A 15,939-nucleotide genomic window follows, 5' to 3' on the forward strand; every position below is an offset into this window, starting at 1 on the left:
TCCAACCTTTTTTTCATATCGCGGCAAACTATTCAGCTCTTTCAATATTCGCGACACACCTATCACAAAACACGAACATTTTCTACTCATAAAGAGTGCGATAGTCGAATGCGAACAAATGGTTAATAGTTACCGATATTGCAAACGAGAGCGTCTCCGGAGCACCTCACATTATGGTAAAAATTCAATAGTGTTATTGTCAGCACTTGCGAGAGAATTGAAATAGTCAAACAAACTGTATTTCATTACAACAATTAATGATTATCGCAAAAACGCTAAATAGGTTTAAAGTTGTTATAAAAATTTTCACCGCTGGACGTATCTTTTCACGTTATAAATTTTGTGCAAGGCCCGAGCATGATTTGATGGCAAAGATCAGAGCATTTACTATTTCGAAACGCTTATTCGACTTTGCAGACCGCAGAAACTATCCGAAAAGAATACTTTTTTTGTGTCCACGACATGAAATAATCGTCAATTCCACCACGCTTTCGGGAAGCAGTGCAATTTACTAAATTTATGAAGATTTTATTAAGTTTCATTGCATCAGTGTTTGGACTACCACGCGTTTCGCCAGATTACTGTCGTAAGTACAGTTCGCAAGAGTGGACAAAATAGTATATTTTCATCGGATCAAATAATTTTAACGAATTTTCGAATATCGGGTTGAACTCGGTATTTTATTCCGAGTTTTATCTTTTGGGTCGACTTTGATCTTTCTTTTCACCATTTGTAAATTAACTGATTTTTAGCTGATTCCTAATTTTAAGCTAAAAATATTATCATTTCTGACGCCGGATGCGGATGTATATGAAGATAGCTGACCTTCTTGATTTTACTTTTCTATTGTGGCTGTTTTATTTTCGTAGTAAAGAGTAAATAAAAACCCTGCAAAGTCATTGCGTGAAGCCGTGAGTCCTGAATGGTATTTTGAGTTCAAATTATGATTAAATAAGTCAATCAAATGATAAATCATTGGTAAAATTTAAGGAAAAATTCGCACAATAATTTCACTTAGTCTGACTGACTCGAACTGTAAGCGTGGAGTTTTTTTTTAAATAAGTATCGAATAGAACGGTATAACCATTTATGATAATATCCAGTGGCGTAGCCAGGATGGTTGGTTTTGCCGGTCGAACCCCCCCCCCCCCCCTTCTGAAAAAATAAAAATCATTTTTCTGCATCATAGATAGCAATTTTCCGTAGCTTAAAATGCTTTTTAGACCCTCAAGACTAATAAAAACACGCGTATTCCAGCGTTCGATCGGACCCGCTAGCTTTTTCAATCTAACTTGGCAAATAAAAATTTCAGAACCCTCCCCCCCTTTGAAAATCCCGACATTTTTAGGAAATAATTGTGGCATCGGGATTGGAAAAAACAGTCCAAATCCCGGAAAATCGGGATCGGGATTTCCCGGGGTCCCAACCCTACATGTGGTAGTCGTAAACTTCCTTGCTCTAAATGTAGAACTTCATTTCTTGTTTATTTCAAAAAATTAGTTTAAACTTGCAATAAATAATTTCGTTATTAATAAATCTAATTCCTATAAAAAAGACCACAATTTTTCCAAAGTTATGCTGCAACGATGGTCTTCAGTATTACGCAAGATTTAATGGGAGTAGTTTGCTTTGCTAAGATAATTTGTTCCGACTTAAAAGGCGTTTACGCAGTTTATGATGTTTACGCCGGTCAGCTAACGCCACGGCACAATTTTCTTAATATGACACGACTACTTGAGTATGAAAAAGGTTCTGCATGTAACAGGACGTTTAGGTTAAGAGGATTATTAATTCATTTATCTCAATATTTATATTAAACATATTTATACTGAGTCTTTGATTAGTACCCTGGGTTCATTGAAGATGTCTCAGGGTTTGAAAAGAGTCTAAAACATTATAAAAATGTAATTCAAATACATTGTAATAAAGGAAGTTCATAAAAATCGTTAGGAATTTTTCCATGTATTTTATTACCTTTGACGAAATCATATTTATAGGACAGATTGTGTTGCATCAATTAGTCAGTAAATTCCATCATTGTACGCATGGAGTGTCAATTTAGCGTCGAGGGACAGGAACGTCGTTTCAATCAATATTGCAACATATTTTTAAAATTGCTTCGATTCGATTCCAATTGAAGTTGAAAATTCTGCAACCCACATTTCCACATGTGACTCAAACTTGCTTTAAAGTCTTGTAAAAACAACACCTGCCTAACATTTTATATTCCTTTTGCAAATTGAGGGCTCAATTCAATGGCATTAATTTTATATACCATTATATCAAATTGTCAAACTTTGACCTTGAGTCATCGTTGCTTGAAATAGGTATGTCCACCACAGCAGAGAAAATATTTTACCGAAAGCAAATAAAGTAGACAGAGCGATAATTTACTTCACTTATTTCCCGTTTCTCTCGTCATTTAGCGCAATTTCCCCTACATATACTCTAAAATGCACATACTATACCAAGCCAAACATAAAAATAAAATTTCAGATTTCCGTTTATTGCAAGACATTCATATCAGGCGATACTCTTACAATTGTAGCTATATATCAACGTTGTTGTTAGCAATATATTTTCATTGTTATTGGGGCATTATTTTGTGATATATGCTGATAAAAAACGCTGAACGGGTTTTCACTCAAGCGGTTTAATCAAGAGGACACAGAATACAATACTTGTTGGAGACTTAAATATTTGAGCTAAAGTTCACGAAGCCCATTCATCTCCGATGCATATTTTCAAAAAATACAAAAAAACCGAAGCAAATTTGCAACGCCGTGCGAATGATTTCCGTTCATGTCATGTTCGCTCACGAACCAAAACATCTGCAGTCTGAAGTTATTCGTGTCTGCTGTACCTAATCTTATTCATTTCGCTGAGTTCGAGATGAAGAGAGCATTATTTTTGTTGAAATTATCTGTTTTATCTGTGGTCGTTAGAGGGGGAAATGTATGTAATGTTCCCCAAAGCAAAAACCAGATTGATTGGGATAAGGTATGTTATAGTTTTTATTAAATTGTTTTGGAAGTATTTTAATATTGTAAGTGTTTTATATGGAAATGTTGTAACCGAACATCAATTCAAAGAATAAGGTATTAGGAATAAAACGGACGAATAAAAGTTTTTTGGTGCTCCTGAAGTATGCACACCAAGATGTCGCCTAACCTGAACCCTAATTGGTACACAACCTGAGTTCAGGTTGTGCGCCATCTTGGTGCGCATACTTCAGGAGGTCCAGTTTTTTTTTAAAACTATTGAATTTATCGACTTCAAATTTTCAGTATTTTAAGATGGAAACACCGCTAGCATTCGATCATTTTTGTTTTAATTGTTTTTTAATTCTCTCAGAGTCCTATTTGAATGACCGCTAATTTTTCAGCAAACTAGCTGCTGAGCTATGCTAATTCCGGACCAGCATCAATTCCATAGCGTGCTTCGTTTCCATATATATTTTTGAGAATTTCTCTTTCATCCATTCAGATACCAAGAAATTGGTATCTTGCATTCGACAATGGAGATCCTATCACAAGTGACTTGGAGTGCAAAACAGCTCTGGACATGAAGTTAACAACAACTGGGTACAAGTTTACCGCAAAGTACTTTGTGAACGGGTAAATATTTATATTTTACACTATCAAGTATGAGTTTAATTGATTTCACGAATTATCAAGAAAAATGGTGTAGCAGGTGTTCATGATTCTTTGGATCATTGATGAAAAAAAATTGGCATCGGGTTGAAATTGTAAATTTAGGGTTGCAACTAAAATGACAACATTGGGGCAGAAATTGGAATTTTGGAATCTTTTGAATTTTTTTTATAAATTAAACAGATTTAATAGAAAAATATTGCCATATTTCATCTTTAGAAAAAAAGAGGGCGAAGTTGAAGTAACCAAATATCTTCAACCCAATGGAAACTACAACAATCTTTTTCCAAACGGTTTGATTATCTCAATTTTTTTTCTTTATTTATTTTTTATTCATATTTCACGCATGCCAAAGCTGTAAAAATAATGCTATGTGAAGCAACTTAACATTATTACTTCCTAAGCATATTTTATACATTCAGGAAAATATGTTTACAATCGTAATGGAAAATTGAACAACGAAGCTGTCATCGAAGGTTGGATTTTGGTTAAAATCTTATATTTGAAACGAATATGAGCGTAGTTTTAAAAGTCAAAACATATAAGCAAATATCAGATCTTAAATGATATTATATTGTGCTTATATATATGAATAAATAAATAAATCTGAATCAATTTGGTGCAACAAATAGGAGCCATATAAGTTATGCAATTTCGTTTGGTCACGTTCTCAAGAGCGGGCAACAAATTGACGCTGATTAAAAGTACGAAACATATATAACATTAGAAATATAGTTCAAGAAGTTTGGGTATTATGTCTACCTTGGTTCAATATTCCCATTTAAGAAATGAATCTATTATTTTCATTTGTTTATATAACGTAGAAAATCGACTGAACAGTCGCGAAGGCGAGACATTTCACTTAACGGACAATGAATCTTACTTCTTTCACATTAGCTGCGATGAAAAAGGTAAGGCATTTGTTATTAGTAAGTTGAAGAGTGCGTACATGTAATATCCTAATTGTCTCATTGTTAGATGGATACATGTAGCAAAATTAACTTACCGCCAGTTTCAAAATTGTCGTATGCATGTAGTTATTATCTTATGTTGCTCTTGATAATTTCTTATTAAGTCGTGCATAATAGCTTTTGCAACATTGATTTATGTGGACTACTGGGTTGAATGTGTTTTTTGAATATGGATAGATCCGATAAAACATGCAGCTGGTAAAACTCACCTTACCTTTTCACAATAACTATTTGAGCTTTGCTATTTAAAATTAACGAAAGAGTAACAAGAGCAGAAAGAAAAATCAATTTATTCTTCTATCAAATTTATACCAAATTTGCTATTTTCAGGTGGTTACATCATATGGGCTTTTACTGCGACTCCTAATCCAGATGTTCCAACCATTATCAGCGCTATTAACGCTCTCAGCGATTTTGGAATTCGACCGAAATTCAAGCTTTCGGGATGTTCCGACAAGTTGATTGACTTTACAAAATAAGCTAAAAGAATTATATATATATATATATATACAGTATATGTATTTAAACATTTATACAGAAGAAATTGTACCTTTGCAATTGTAGTACCGTGCTGCTATTTCTACCTTAATTGCGAGTCTGTGTAAATTTTCTGGAAAGATAAAAGTAACCGGCCGTGTCGACTTAATCCGGTTGACAATTCGTAATACTGTTGTTTGCTTGTATTCTAAAGACAAAATTTTACTTGTTGTTCTGCGTCATTTGTTACTTTCAGGTCACCTGTACGGTTGTTTCGGGAAATTGGAAAGAAACATTTTTGGTTGTACTAGGATATTTTATTAACTACAGCAGATAGGTTGGCTTCCTGCATCCCACTAAGTACTATACCCATACCGCATGAAAAGGTCAAAAATATTTGCTTCATACAAAGAACTGTAGAATTTAATAAACAAACAAATTTATAAAATTTGTATAATTGGTCCCCCCCCCCCCCCTTTCGTAACACCACATTGTCTCCAGTATTTTTTTCGGATGAAACATCATCATTTACCAAAATACCTGAATGAACAGAAATTACATAATCTTCACTTGTATCACTGCTGCTATTCGAGGCCTGGCGTTTTCCTCCTTTGTTAGGTTTCATTTTCTTAAGCTGTTCCAACCTTGTCTTTTCCGGTGTTCTTGTTATAATTGCGGGTTTTAATTTTCTTTTGTTGGATCTTTTATTCGACGAAGAAACCCTCGGAAAAGGACGAATGCTTCTTATTATATATATCGATGTCGCTCGATGCCGATATGTCTAAATCGGACAGAGACGATGTTGTGTTATTGGCTTCTGGGTCTGTTTGGTGAGGCACTTCATCACGAAACGACAAAATTTCACGCTGTACAGAAATGTCGGTAACCGCCGAAGGCAAGAACGCGTCGTCAGGAAAAAAATTTGGATCGAACGAGTACACTCCAGTTGCACGAATCCAGCTGTAATGTTTAAGATACTGAACGAACGGGTGAAGGCGGTGCCAGCGTATGCAGCAACTTCGTATATATATATATATATATAAAGTGATCACTTCTTCTATATGAGTAGTTAACCAGGAATCACATTGAGCTGCGTATTCTCCTTTAAAAGTACCAAATACGCTAATGCCCAGAGGTTGAAGCTTGCGGCTGCAGTGCGGTGGAAACGTGAGAATATGCAAACCATGACTGCGTGACATATCAATAACTCCCAGCGATATGTGGCCGGTATGATTATCCATTAGAGAAATTTCGGGATTTGAATTTGAAACGTTCATCAACCGAGTGAAATATGCGAGAACCTCTGTTGTCATCCACCCTGACCGGCAAGCAAGACCAAGACTCCCAGGCGGGGCATCTCTAAGCATTCTGTCCTGGAAATGGACGCGGGGAAAGACAAATACCGGTGGCAATGCGTTACCTATGGCGTTCACGCATGCGCACATTGTGACAGTGACACCGCGTTCCGCTGAAGTTATGCGTCCAACCTGTTTTCTTACCTTTTCTGCAAGAACTTGCGGGGTTTTAACCACAGTGTTGAGACCTGTTTCGTCCAGATGCAAATATATTTTATTTTTTTTATTTGTATTTTTTTTTATTTAGAAATCGGTCCTTGTTTCATGTGCAATTTTATTATTTAGATTTTAGAATATCGAAAATTTTTTTCAACGTTATACTTGAAGCCATTGCTCTGGCCTTGATTGTTGGCTCTCACTGGCGAAGGCTCAAGCTTCTAGTTCTTCTCCGAAATCCTTCAAGGCAATCTTCACCTGCACAACCGTTCCTGCTCCAACTGCTAGGAATATTTTTCCCTTTCTTCAACGCATACGCTATTTGCTTAGCCGCAAATTTTGTTAAACCATGCAGCATTTTGGATGATTAAATCAAATAATCTGCTAAAGATTCCTCTTCTTCTTTCGTAAAAACCTGAAATGAGTTCAAACAATTGTTCTAAATTCTTTTATACATAAATACAACTCGCATCCATCTTTCTACAAAATGTACACACTTGTTTTGTAACCATGAACCTTTTTAAAATATCTCTGCAACCTTGACGTCTTGCCATATCTACATATCTGCCAAGAGTCGTAGGGTCAAGGTTGTAATCTCTAGCAATTTTTCGCACACTCCCCACATTGGCAATAACTTTTTTAACGGCTTTGCTTAAAACTTCACTCGTGTACTATCCTTACAAGCCTTTACTACCAATTTTAAAAGTTGGCATTTTGCAATTATATTGCTGTTGGAAGATGTAATTTGTTTGCTGGGACCGATGAAACAGCGTTTTATAGGTCCCGTCACATGATGTCTCACTGGTCCCGAACCAGCCATTTTTTCTTTGGATACCCGAGGTGAAACTAACACAGCATTTGCTTTCCAATACAACTTGAAAATGTAGCTAAAACATCGACCTCTAAAACCTATTTACTGTTACACTCACAGTTTTGTCGTAAGCATCTGAAAATATTGGTTGAACGCTTGCCCGTTTTTTTTTTTTTTGCTATTTAAAAACACATTTACCCCCATTTCTCAAGAACGCAACAGGTACCGGCGCTAGAAATAAAAATCGCAACAGACGATTCAACCTCGTTGCCATGTATTGCAAGTCCCACCCTATTTAACAAAACTTACCAAAGTTGCAACCCTAATAAAATGCCTTAGTATCAATATATCTTTCGTGATATAATTTCCAACGAAGTATAATATTCCCACCTCGCGTTCACAAATAAATAAAGACACAAGCGAGCATTTTTGTCGTAATGTTAAAATCTGGTTCCATTCGATCCCCTGTGTTCTAGACTTGATAAAAGACGCACTGTTTTTACCGGATGTAAGGTTCTTGTTGTCTTTCGTAACCGAGTATATCAGGTTGCTCTAATGACTCCCAAAATAGAATGAGAAGTGGTACAAATAATTCAGAATGCAAACAAAATACGTACACATTTAACCCAAAAAGCTTTTCCTTGTTTTCGTGCTTTTTAATGCTTATACACTTTGTCTATTGTTTATTGCTGGCCCGCGGACACCGGTCCCTCGCTGGCATTGTAAGCTTGGCTTAAATGAGCTCTTTCCGGATGATTCAGAAGAAATCCGTGTACCCAGACGTAACAGACACGTGTGTGACATCACAATGAAGACACAGCCTGTCGTGAAACATAATACAGACATTCTAGCGAGGTGTTAATAGAAAGTATTGCGAACCACACTTTGAAAACGTAATGTTACTTACAGGTGCGCGAGAATGATATTTTACTGCGCAAGTGGTCTAGTGGTACTGCGCAATAGCGCACCTATAGAGGGAACCTTAGAAATGACACATCTACATTTATTTGTTTTTCAAACATTCGATCAACAATTCGGAAAGTGTGCTATTAGTTTGGATATCTGCCCATTGACAAATCATCCTTGCCTACTATGTCTCTTTAACTAATATCCCGAATTCTCCCAAAGTGATTTAATCCAGATATCAGTAAGACAAAGTGACCTGACAGACAATAACGATGAATATTAAAATGAGTACAGGCAACCAGGCACGATACAAAGCAAGAATATACCAATTCACTTACATTTAAATGAGGCTTTGTCAGAACAGATCATCTCAATGTAAGAAACTTAATAAATAGATTATTCATACCCAATGACTATATTGGTGTGGTACTATTATCCACCTAAGCATCGCAAGTTGAGTATTCCTTGGATTGGACCTTATCGAATGGTGGATTGTTTACCTAATCACTTGTATCGGATTCAGAAGAATTCGGGAACACGTTGTCGAATTGTACATGTTGACAAACTGAGATCTTACCTTCATGAAGATAAAGAAGACAATGATATTGATTTAACTGGATTTGACATTTTACGTGATGAGGAACCTAATGTGGAAAACAATGAGCAGATTGCCCATGATATATTTGAAGAATTGCCTTTTTCTTCAGGGCCAGACACTGTATCGGAAGAGGTTACAGTTGATGCGAACTCTGATAATAACCAACGTACTAGGCGAAGGCCTAGATCAGGGTCGTTCAATCCGTGGCCCGCCGAGGAGTTTCGAGTGGCCCGCGCTGTATTTTCGAAATTAAATAAAAGAAATTGAGTAAAACTTCTATTTTTCGGGTGATGTAGTTAATATGAAGATTTGATACAATGATACCATTTCAAACGAGCCATGAGTGCCATCACCAACTGGAAGATATCGATACATAAATAGTAGCTCACACACTTGGGCAGAATGGCAGTTTCAATGACCTCATAATTTGGCAGCACGTACTCGTACAAGCAAGTTTTTTCTCAGATGAACCATGTTAAATCCCCTGTGATCACTAATTTCTGACAGTAATATGGAAAATTCGCTTCGCATTGCTACATCGTCCTTTTCAGCGAATATTGACAAACTTGTTAGCAAAAAACAGTGCCAAACTTCACACTAAAATGTCTACGTGTAGAAAAAACTTTGTTGACTTTACTGTATCTTCGTTTTTTTATTGTTCTTATTATTGAGAAAGTTTGGTGCGAAGGTTTTGTTTGTTTTTTCATTAACTTTTGGTCAGTGTAGCAAAACTAGAACATAATTACCATGTTAAGTGGCCCGCGCAATTATTAGTAAACTAAATGTGGCCCGTCGGCCAAAAAGGTTGGCCGACCCTGGCCTAGCTCAGTGGTTCCCAAACTTTTTTGACCATCGCCCCCCTAAAGTAGTTTATACAACTTCATCGCCCCCCTCCACTACCAAAAAATATAAAGTCAGAAACGAATATATTACATACCAATTAAGAAGACAAATCATAGTTTATAGTGTTTTTTAATGAGATAGATGAGCTTGGTGTTCTTCAGCGAGTTTTTTATTATATCTAAAATTACCCCGTTTACTGATGGAAAGGTGATTTCGTTGTTTTAATAGCAATAGTAGCACGGCTGAAAACACCGTATAATAGGTCGGAAATGAAAGAATCCAGGGTTCTACCTCCTCAAAAACCGCCGTGTACTCTTGCCTTATAGCATTTCACTTCCTAAATTCACCCCATTCCACATTAAAAAAAGAAAAAAAGTTAATTTTCCCAAAGTTATAATAATTCGTACATCTCATTCATTCGTACAGCCTGATGACCTGCACCAAAATACTTCGGAAAAGTTCATCCCCGATTCCTCATCCTATCACGGCCTCCAGTCCGATCACCAGTCCATAATTAACCAGCCATTTGCTTTTGAATTCATGGACTCGGATGGGGAAGAAGCCGTGAATGACTATCGGCTAGGGCCAAGGGTTCGGCAAATTTTATGTCGCTCGCAGGACAAAATTTAGGGTTGCTAGTCTTTTGCGGGTCGCATATATTTTTTGAAAGTTAAAAACGGAACAGCGTGCGAAAACTGCGACAATTCGTGAACTTAACTTAGTCGTCTTATTGAAAAAATATCACAATGACATTTAATGTGACACTGTCTTGTTGCTGCATCACACTGGATAGCTTTACGACGCCAAGATTGAAACATTTTCTAAAAGGGCATCACTAAACCCACTTCTTTGCTTGTTCTTTGTAATGTTCATTTTCAAAAATAATGGTTTGCACAAATATGTACTTCCAAACACCGAAGTGAATATTTTCGCATGATTTGTGAAATTTTGATAAATATTTTCTTTAAGACGATACATTCTTACAAAAATTAAGCAGTGATGAATCTCCCGAATAGAATATGTATTTTATTTCCTTAGTGCTTTGCAATATATTCGAATATTTACTGCGCTATTGAACCCCTGCACTCAGCATCAACTTTTCTGCGTGTTTCCATTTGTCTAATTACAATTAAATTGTAGGCTCGTTAAACGAGTCGCTGTTCACTAAATTGTTGTGATATAGTATAATTAAGGCTAGACGTGTCTCACGATAAATTCTGTTACGTAAAAAAATGTAATTTACTCCTCGAGCGTAGATTATAAATAAAAAAATTTCATCGTCGAAACCGCCGTTTGAATATTTCCCCGGGCATAGACTTCCATGTTTACTTCGTGACATTGGCCAATCAGCAAGAAGCAAAAAACGTAACAATGCCCCCTTTCGCATCCGCTCAGACACTCTCACTCAGACAGATTTTTAGACGTGGTCGTGAACACTACCTCATTTTTGCGTTTTGAATTATATTCGTTAGTTTTTAGTTGTTTTTCGGAAATTTAAATATAAATCAAATAAGCCAATGATTACTTTGTCTTTCTATGAGTTTCAGTTTAAATACAGCAATCAAAAATTAGTGTAAAAATAGCTGTGATAGACTAGGCTAAAATTCTTTATCGGTACTTTTAAAAAACAAATTGTTAAATGGTGTGTATTAGAATGATAGTTTGAAACAAATACCCCATTTTACAGGCAACAACTCGCAAAACCACCCTTAAAATAAGCACCGAAAATTTTAAAATGGTAAAGTATGGGAAAAATTTTCCGCGGTCAAAGGTCGGGGAAAGGTTCATTCAGTGAATCGTCCCGGGCCAGATTATTTTACTCCGGCCGTATTTTGCCGACCACTGGGATACGCAAACTACCGTACCTTTCTGCGAAGACGAGACCAGAAATCCTTTCGCGTGTGAATATCACCCACATGATTCAAGCCTGCGAATGCACACAGAGTACAGAATTAAATGCGCCGAACATAAAACAGGTTTCGCGAAATCGCCCCCCTATCGCCCCCTCAGACTTTTTCGCCCCCCTCTGTATCGTTTTCGCCCACTGGGGGGCGATATCGCCCACTTTGGGAATCACTGGCCTAGCTATTTGAATGATTACATTTGATTTTACTGTGATAATGCTTTTATCAAGTTTTTAACTATTGATTGTTTTGATTTTAGATAGACATTTCGTTTGAGTGTACAGTTCCTTCACATTTTTATGTATTCTTAATTTTGAAGATGGAAAATTTCTTTGTAATTTCCCCTTATGAAAAAAGGGGGGAGTAATGAGACGACCACGTCTATAACTCTGTTTTATTCTGTATGCCCATATTTATTCTTACCATTTGAGTCATTAGTGAGCAGCTGAGTATCTTTCCTTTTTAGCTGGTTTGTCAGAGTGCCGGCAGTATGGAATTTCCTCTGTGTTTTAGGTTATTATTATAGCGTTTTAATGCCGTAAATATATGTAATTCTTGTTGTAAAAGGATATTAGTAGTACAGGTTTAGTGTTTCTCTAGTTTGACATAGCTCTGCTCACTAGTTACCTTGTATTTAACGTTTCCGTAACTAGTCTACTTTCGCAGTTTATATTCCAGTGTGATATTCGTATTTCTATGTGTATTGCAATGTATACTAGATGTTTGTCGATAAGATAGGATTTGTGTTGTATCATTAGTGTCATGCTAGTTACTCTTATGTATTTCTAGGTATGTTTTGCCTGGTTTTTGTATATTCCATTACAAGTCAATAGTTCATGACTGTGACGTCATAGACCAATTCCTATTTGTGTTTCGTATGTATCCGTATAGTATTTTGTACTGTATTTTTATTTATTTATTGTATTTATTATTGGAGTATTTGGTTGTATTAAGTTCTTACAGGTGTATAATTAATCTAGTTAGTTAACTTAGTTACTCTGCTGTATTTGGAACCGCAAGAAGATTATTTTGTGATCGACATCTATTACAACTTCAGTGTCCGATAAGCTGACAGAAAGAACCTGAGTGGTGATATCTATTTTGGTACGCCACAACTGGAAAAGTGAAAAATAGACCATTCAAAGAGCTGGCATGGTAAGAAATTTTCTGAGTGTAAATAATATTCCGGAAGCACGGGCCAGCTTTCCAGCGATGTAGTTAATATGTGTGGCCCATTTTAATTGGTCATCAATATAGATGCCAACATTGCCAAGGTATTTATAAGAGTTGACATTTTTAAGCTGAGCTTTATCAATGCTAACATAAAACAGAGTTTTCTTTTTTTTGGGACTAATCAATAAGCATTTTGACTTTTCAATATTTATTGTGAGCTTATTACTGGTCATCCAAGTTGCAATTTTTTGCATTTCACAGTTCATATGCAATTCCAAATCAACTAATGAAGCTGAACTTGCGAACAATCCAGTATCATCAGCAAAGAGTTTGACAAGCAATTTAGTCGCGTCAGGAAGATCATTGACAAAAAGGAGGAACATCAATGAGCCAATTATCGAGCCTTGCGGAATTCCACGTTGTACAGTTGCAAGTTCGGAGCAACTTGATCCGATTTTTACACACTGCTGGCGAGAACTCAAATAGCTCTGGAGAAATTTTAACGCATGACCACGAAACCCATAGTGACTCATTTTTCTGATTAGTATGCTATGATCAACGGTATCGAACGCTTTTTTGAGGTCGAGAAATATGGCACTAACGTATTCCCTTCTCTCTAACCGGTCATAAAAGTAAGTCATCATATCTAAAATTGCATGATTAGTAGAGTGCTTCTTCTGGAATCCAAACTGAGATTTGTTTATAATACTATGTCGCTCTATGAATTGTGTTAGTCTAGCAAGTAAAAGTTTTTCGAAGACCATAGTCAATGTAGAAAGGACCGATATTGGGCGATAATTAGATGTACTTTCCCTATCGCCACTCTTATAAACAGGTGATACATTGGCGATTTTCAAACTATTAGGGAAAATTCCATGCTCTATAGAAGCATTAAAAAATTTACAGAGAATTGGGGAAACCAAGTAAGCAGCATATTTTAAAAATTTGGAGGATGGCTTTACTTTCTGGTAAACTTGCTATAGTACTATACGTTTCTTTGACAGTTGTGGGCCTAAGGAAAAAAGATTCTTTGATAGGGTTCCTGAGATTACTCAGAAATGATCCCTCAATGTGGGAGATTTTCTCAGAAAGTTTAGGGCCTATAGAGATGAAATAATTATTAAAATAGTTAGTAATTGTACCTGGATCGCTTACTTTGAACCTACTATCCGTTCTTAGGGCTTTGATTGAATTTATTGGGGTTTTCTCATTTTTATGTTGACTAGTCGGCCAATTAGATTCCAGAATTTAATGACACCACTGACTAGTTTGAATTTTTTGCCTTGGCTATCAAAACCGAAAGTAAGTGGCCATAGGCGTAGCCAGGGGGGGGGGGGGGGCATGGCCCGCCCCCAAAATTTCAAGAATTCCTTTCCTAATCCACCAGTTTTGTGGCATCGTCACGCTTGTTGATTGTCATTGTTACGTCACAAAGACTTGACCGTTCGCTCTTATGAGCAGTATGGGAAAGACTGTTTCGCAAGCTTTCGGTCAGTTGCTCGGTCTTGATTTGTTCTCGCCGGATTTTTATTCGAAACGCTTGAATTTTGATGACCAAATTACTTCGATGGCTAAATTTAAACAGGCGAAATTAGATAGTTTTTTCCAGCGAAATAAAGACTCGCTTTCCTCAAATACATCAATAAGCGCTTCTCAGGCTGTGGATGCACCAGTTACGTCTATCACTTCTATTCCCGAAGATGAACTAATAATCAACGAAGGCAAAACAAACGATCTTGGATTTGTTCTTAAGAAACATACACAGCTTACCGATGCGGAGAGATACAGGCTTCTAACTTCGGATGGTCCGAAAAACGTGACGATTCTGGATACTGTTAGACAAAGTCGTCGTAAATTTCTCAAAAAATGGCTTGACGATAACAGATTTTGCAGTTGGTTAGTTTACACCCAACTCTCTGATGGGGGTGGTTTGTGTAAGATATGCATAGTCATGCAAGCACGTTTGAAGCATGGAACTCTCAGGGACACTGCCTTTGTTACAAGATCATGCATTGACTACAAAAAATTTATGGAAAAGGCTGTAGCACATCGAGACACAAATTACCACCGAGAATCAAATATAGCTGCGAAAAATTTTGTCAAAAGCATGGAAACTGGTCAAAATGTGCGTGCAAACATGGAGGCCCAATATGCTACGCAAACAAACAGACGAATAATGACTTCCATTGTCAAGACTGTCATGTTCTGTGCTTCGGGTAACATATCCTTGCGCGGACATTCCGGGGATAGTGGAAATTTTGTGAACCTTCTTCTATTTCGTATCGACGCAGGGGATGAAGATTTGAAAAGGCATTTCGCTCGAATGGCCGGAAACGCTAAGTATACAAGCCCGATGATACAAAATGAAATTCTCAAGGTAGCAAGCAACATGATAGTGCAAGATATCGTTATGGAGGCTAATAAATCGTTTGTGTCCGTAATAGCCGACGAATCATGTGATATTTCTGGGAAAGAACAACTAAGCATCGTTTTGAGGTATGTGAAAGGTGGTGAAGTGTGCGAGCGCTTCACAGGATTAGGGGAAATGGATTCTGTTTCTGCCGAATCAATTTCCTCAAATATTTTGACCCACCTCTCTGGTATAGGAGTGGATTTGCAAAAACTTGTGGGGCAAGGCTATGATGGTGCAACGACAATGGCAGGTCACGTCAGCGGTGTGCAAAAACGCATTCGTGATAAATACCCGCGCGCAATATTTGTGCACTGCGCTTCTCATTGTTTGAATTTGGTCATAAATGACCAAAGTAAAGTTGCAATCATCAGAAGCACCTGTGATATCATTCGTGAGACTATTCGTTTTTTCAGGGAGAGCCCTAAAAGGCGCGCGGGTTTAGGAATTAACATCCCTTTGTTCTGCCCCACCAGATGGTCTGAGAAGTACAAGAGCATCCGAATCTTCAAATGCAACCTCAAACGAGTACTTGAGGCTCTTGATTCTTTGGCGAGAGATGCTAACAGTGAGACGCGGGCGAAGGCTTTTTCTCTGAAATCTGCTCTAGAAAAGTCGTCGGTTATCTACGCCGTATGTTTGATTGGTCGATATTCGGCACTAATGGAGCCACTAGCGCGCA

The 15,939-nt window shown here is 37.1% G+C and overlaps 2 protein-coding genes across 2 annotated transcripts in view; one reads left to right on the forward strand and one right to left on the reverse strand.

Annotated features, from left to right (window-relative positions):
• LOC120340187 (pre-mRNA-splicing factor SPF27-like) overlaps positions 1 to 15,939 on the reverse strand; it is a 237,111-nt gene that overhangs the window by 112,546 nt on the left and 108,626 nt on the right. The gene's annotated exons all lie outside the window — the stretch shown is intronic.
• Positions 2,889 to 5,551, forward strand: LOC120339154 (uncharacterized). Its single transcript, XM_039407233.2, has 6 exons — positions 2,889 to 3,000; positions 3,487 to 3,617; positions 3,873 to 3,946; positions 4,076 to 4,129; positions 4,478 to 4,564; positions 4,955 to 5,551. The coding sequence occupies exons 1-6, from the start codon at positions 2,893 to 2,895 to the stop codon at positions 5,101 to 5,103; spliced, it is 603 nt and encodes a 200-aa protein (XP_039263167.2). The 5' UTR covers positions 2,889 to 2,892; the 3' UTR covers positions 5,104 to 5,551.

The sequence above is a fragment of the Styela clava genome, chromosome 9, assembly GCF_964204865.1.
Source record: "Styela clava chromosome 9, kaStyClav1.hap1.2, whole genome shotgun sequence".
Taxonomy (NCBI): domain Eukaryota; kingdom Metazoa; phylum Chordata; class Ascidiacea; order Stolidobranchia; family Styelidae; genus Styela; species Styela clava.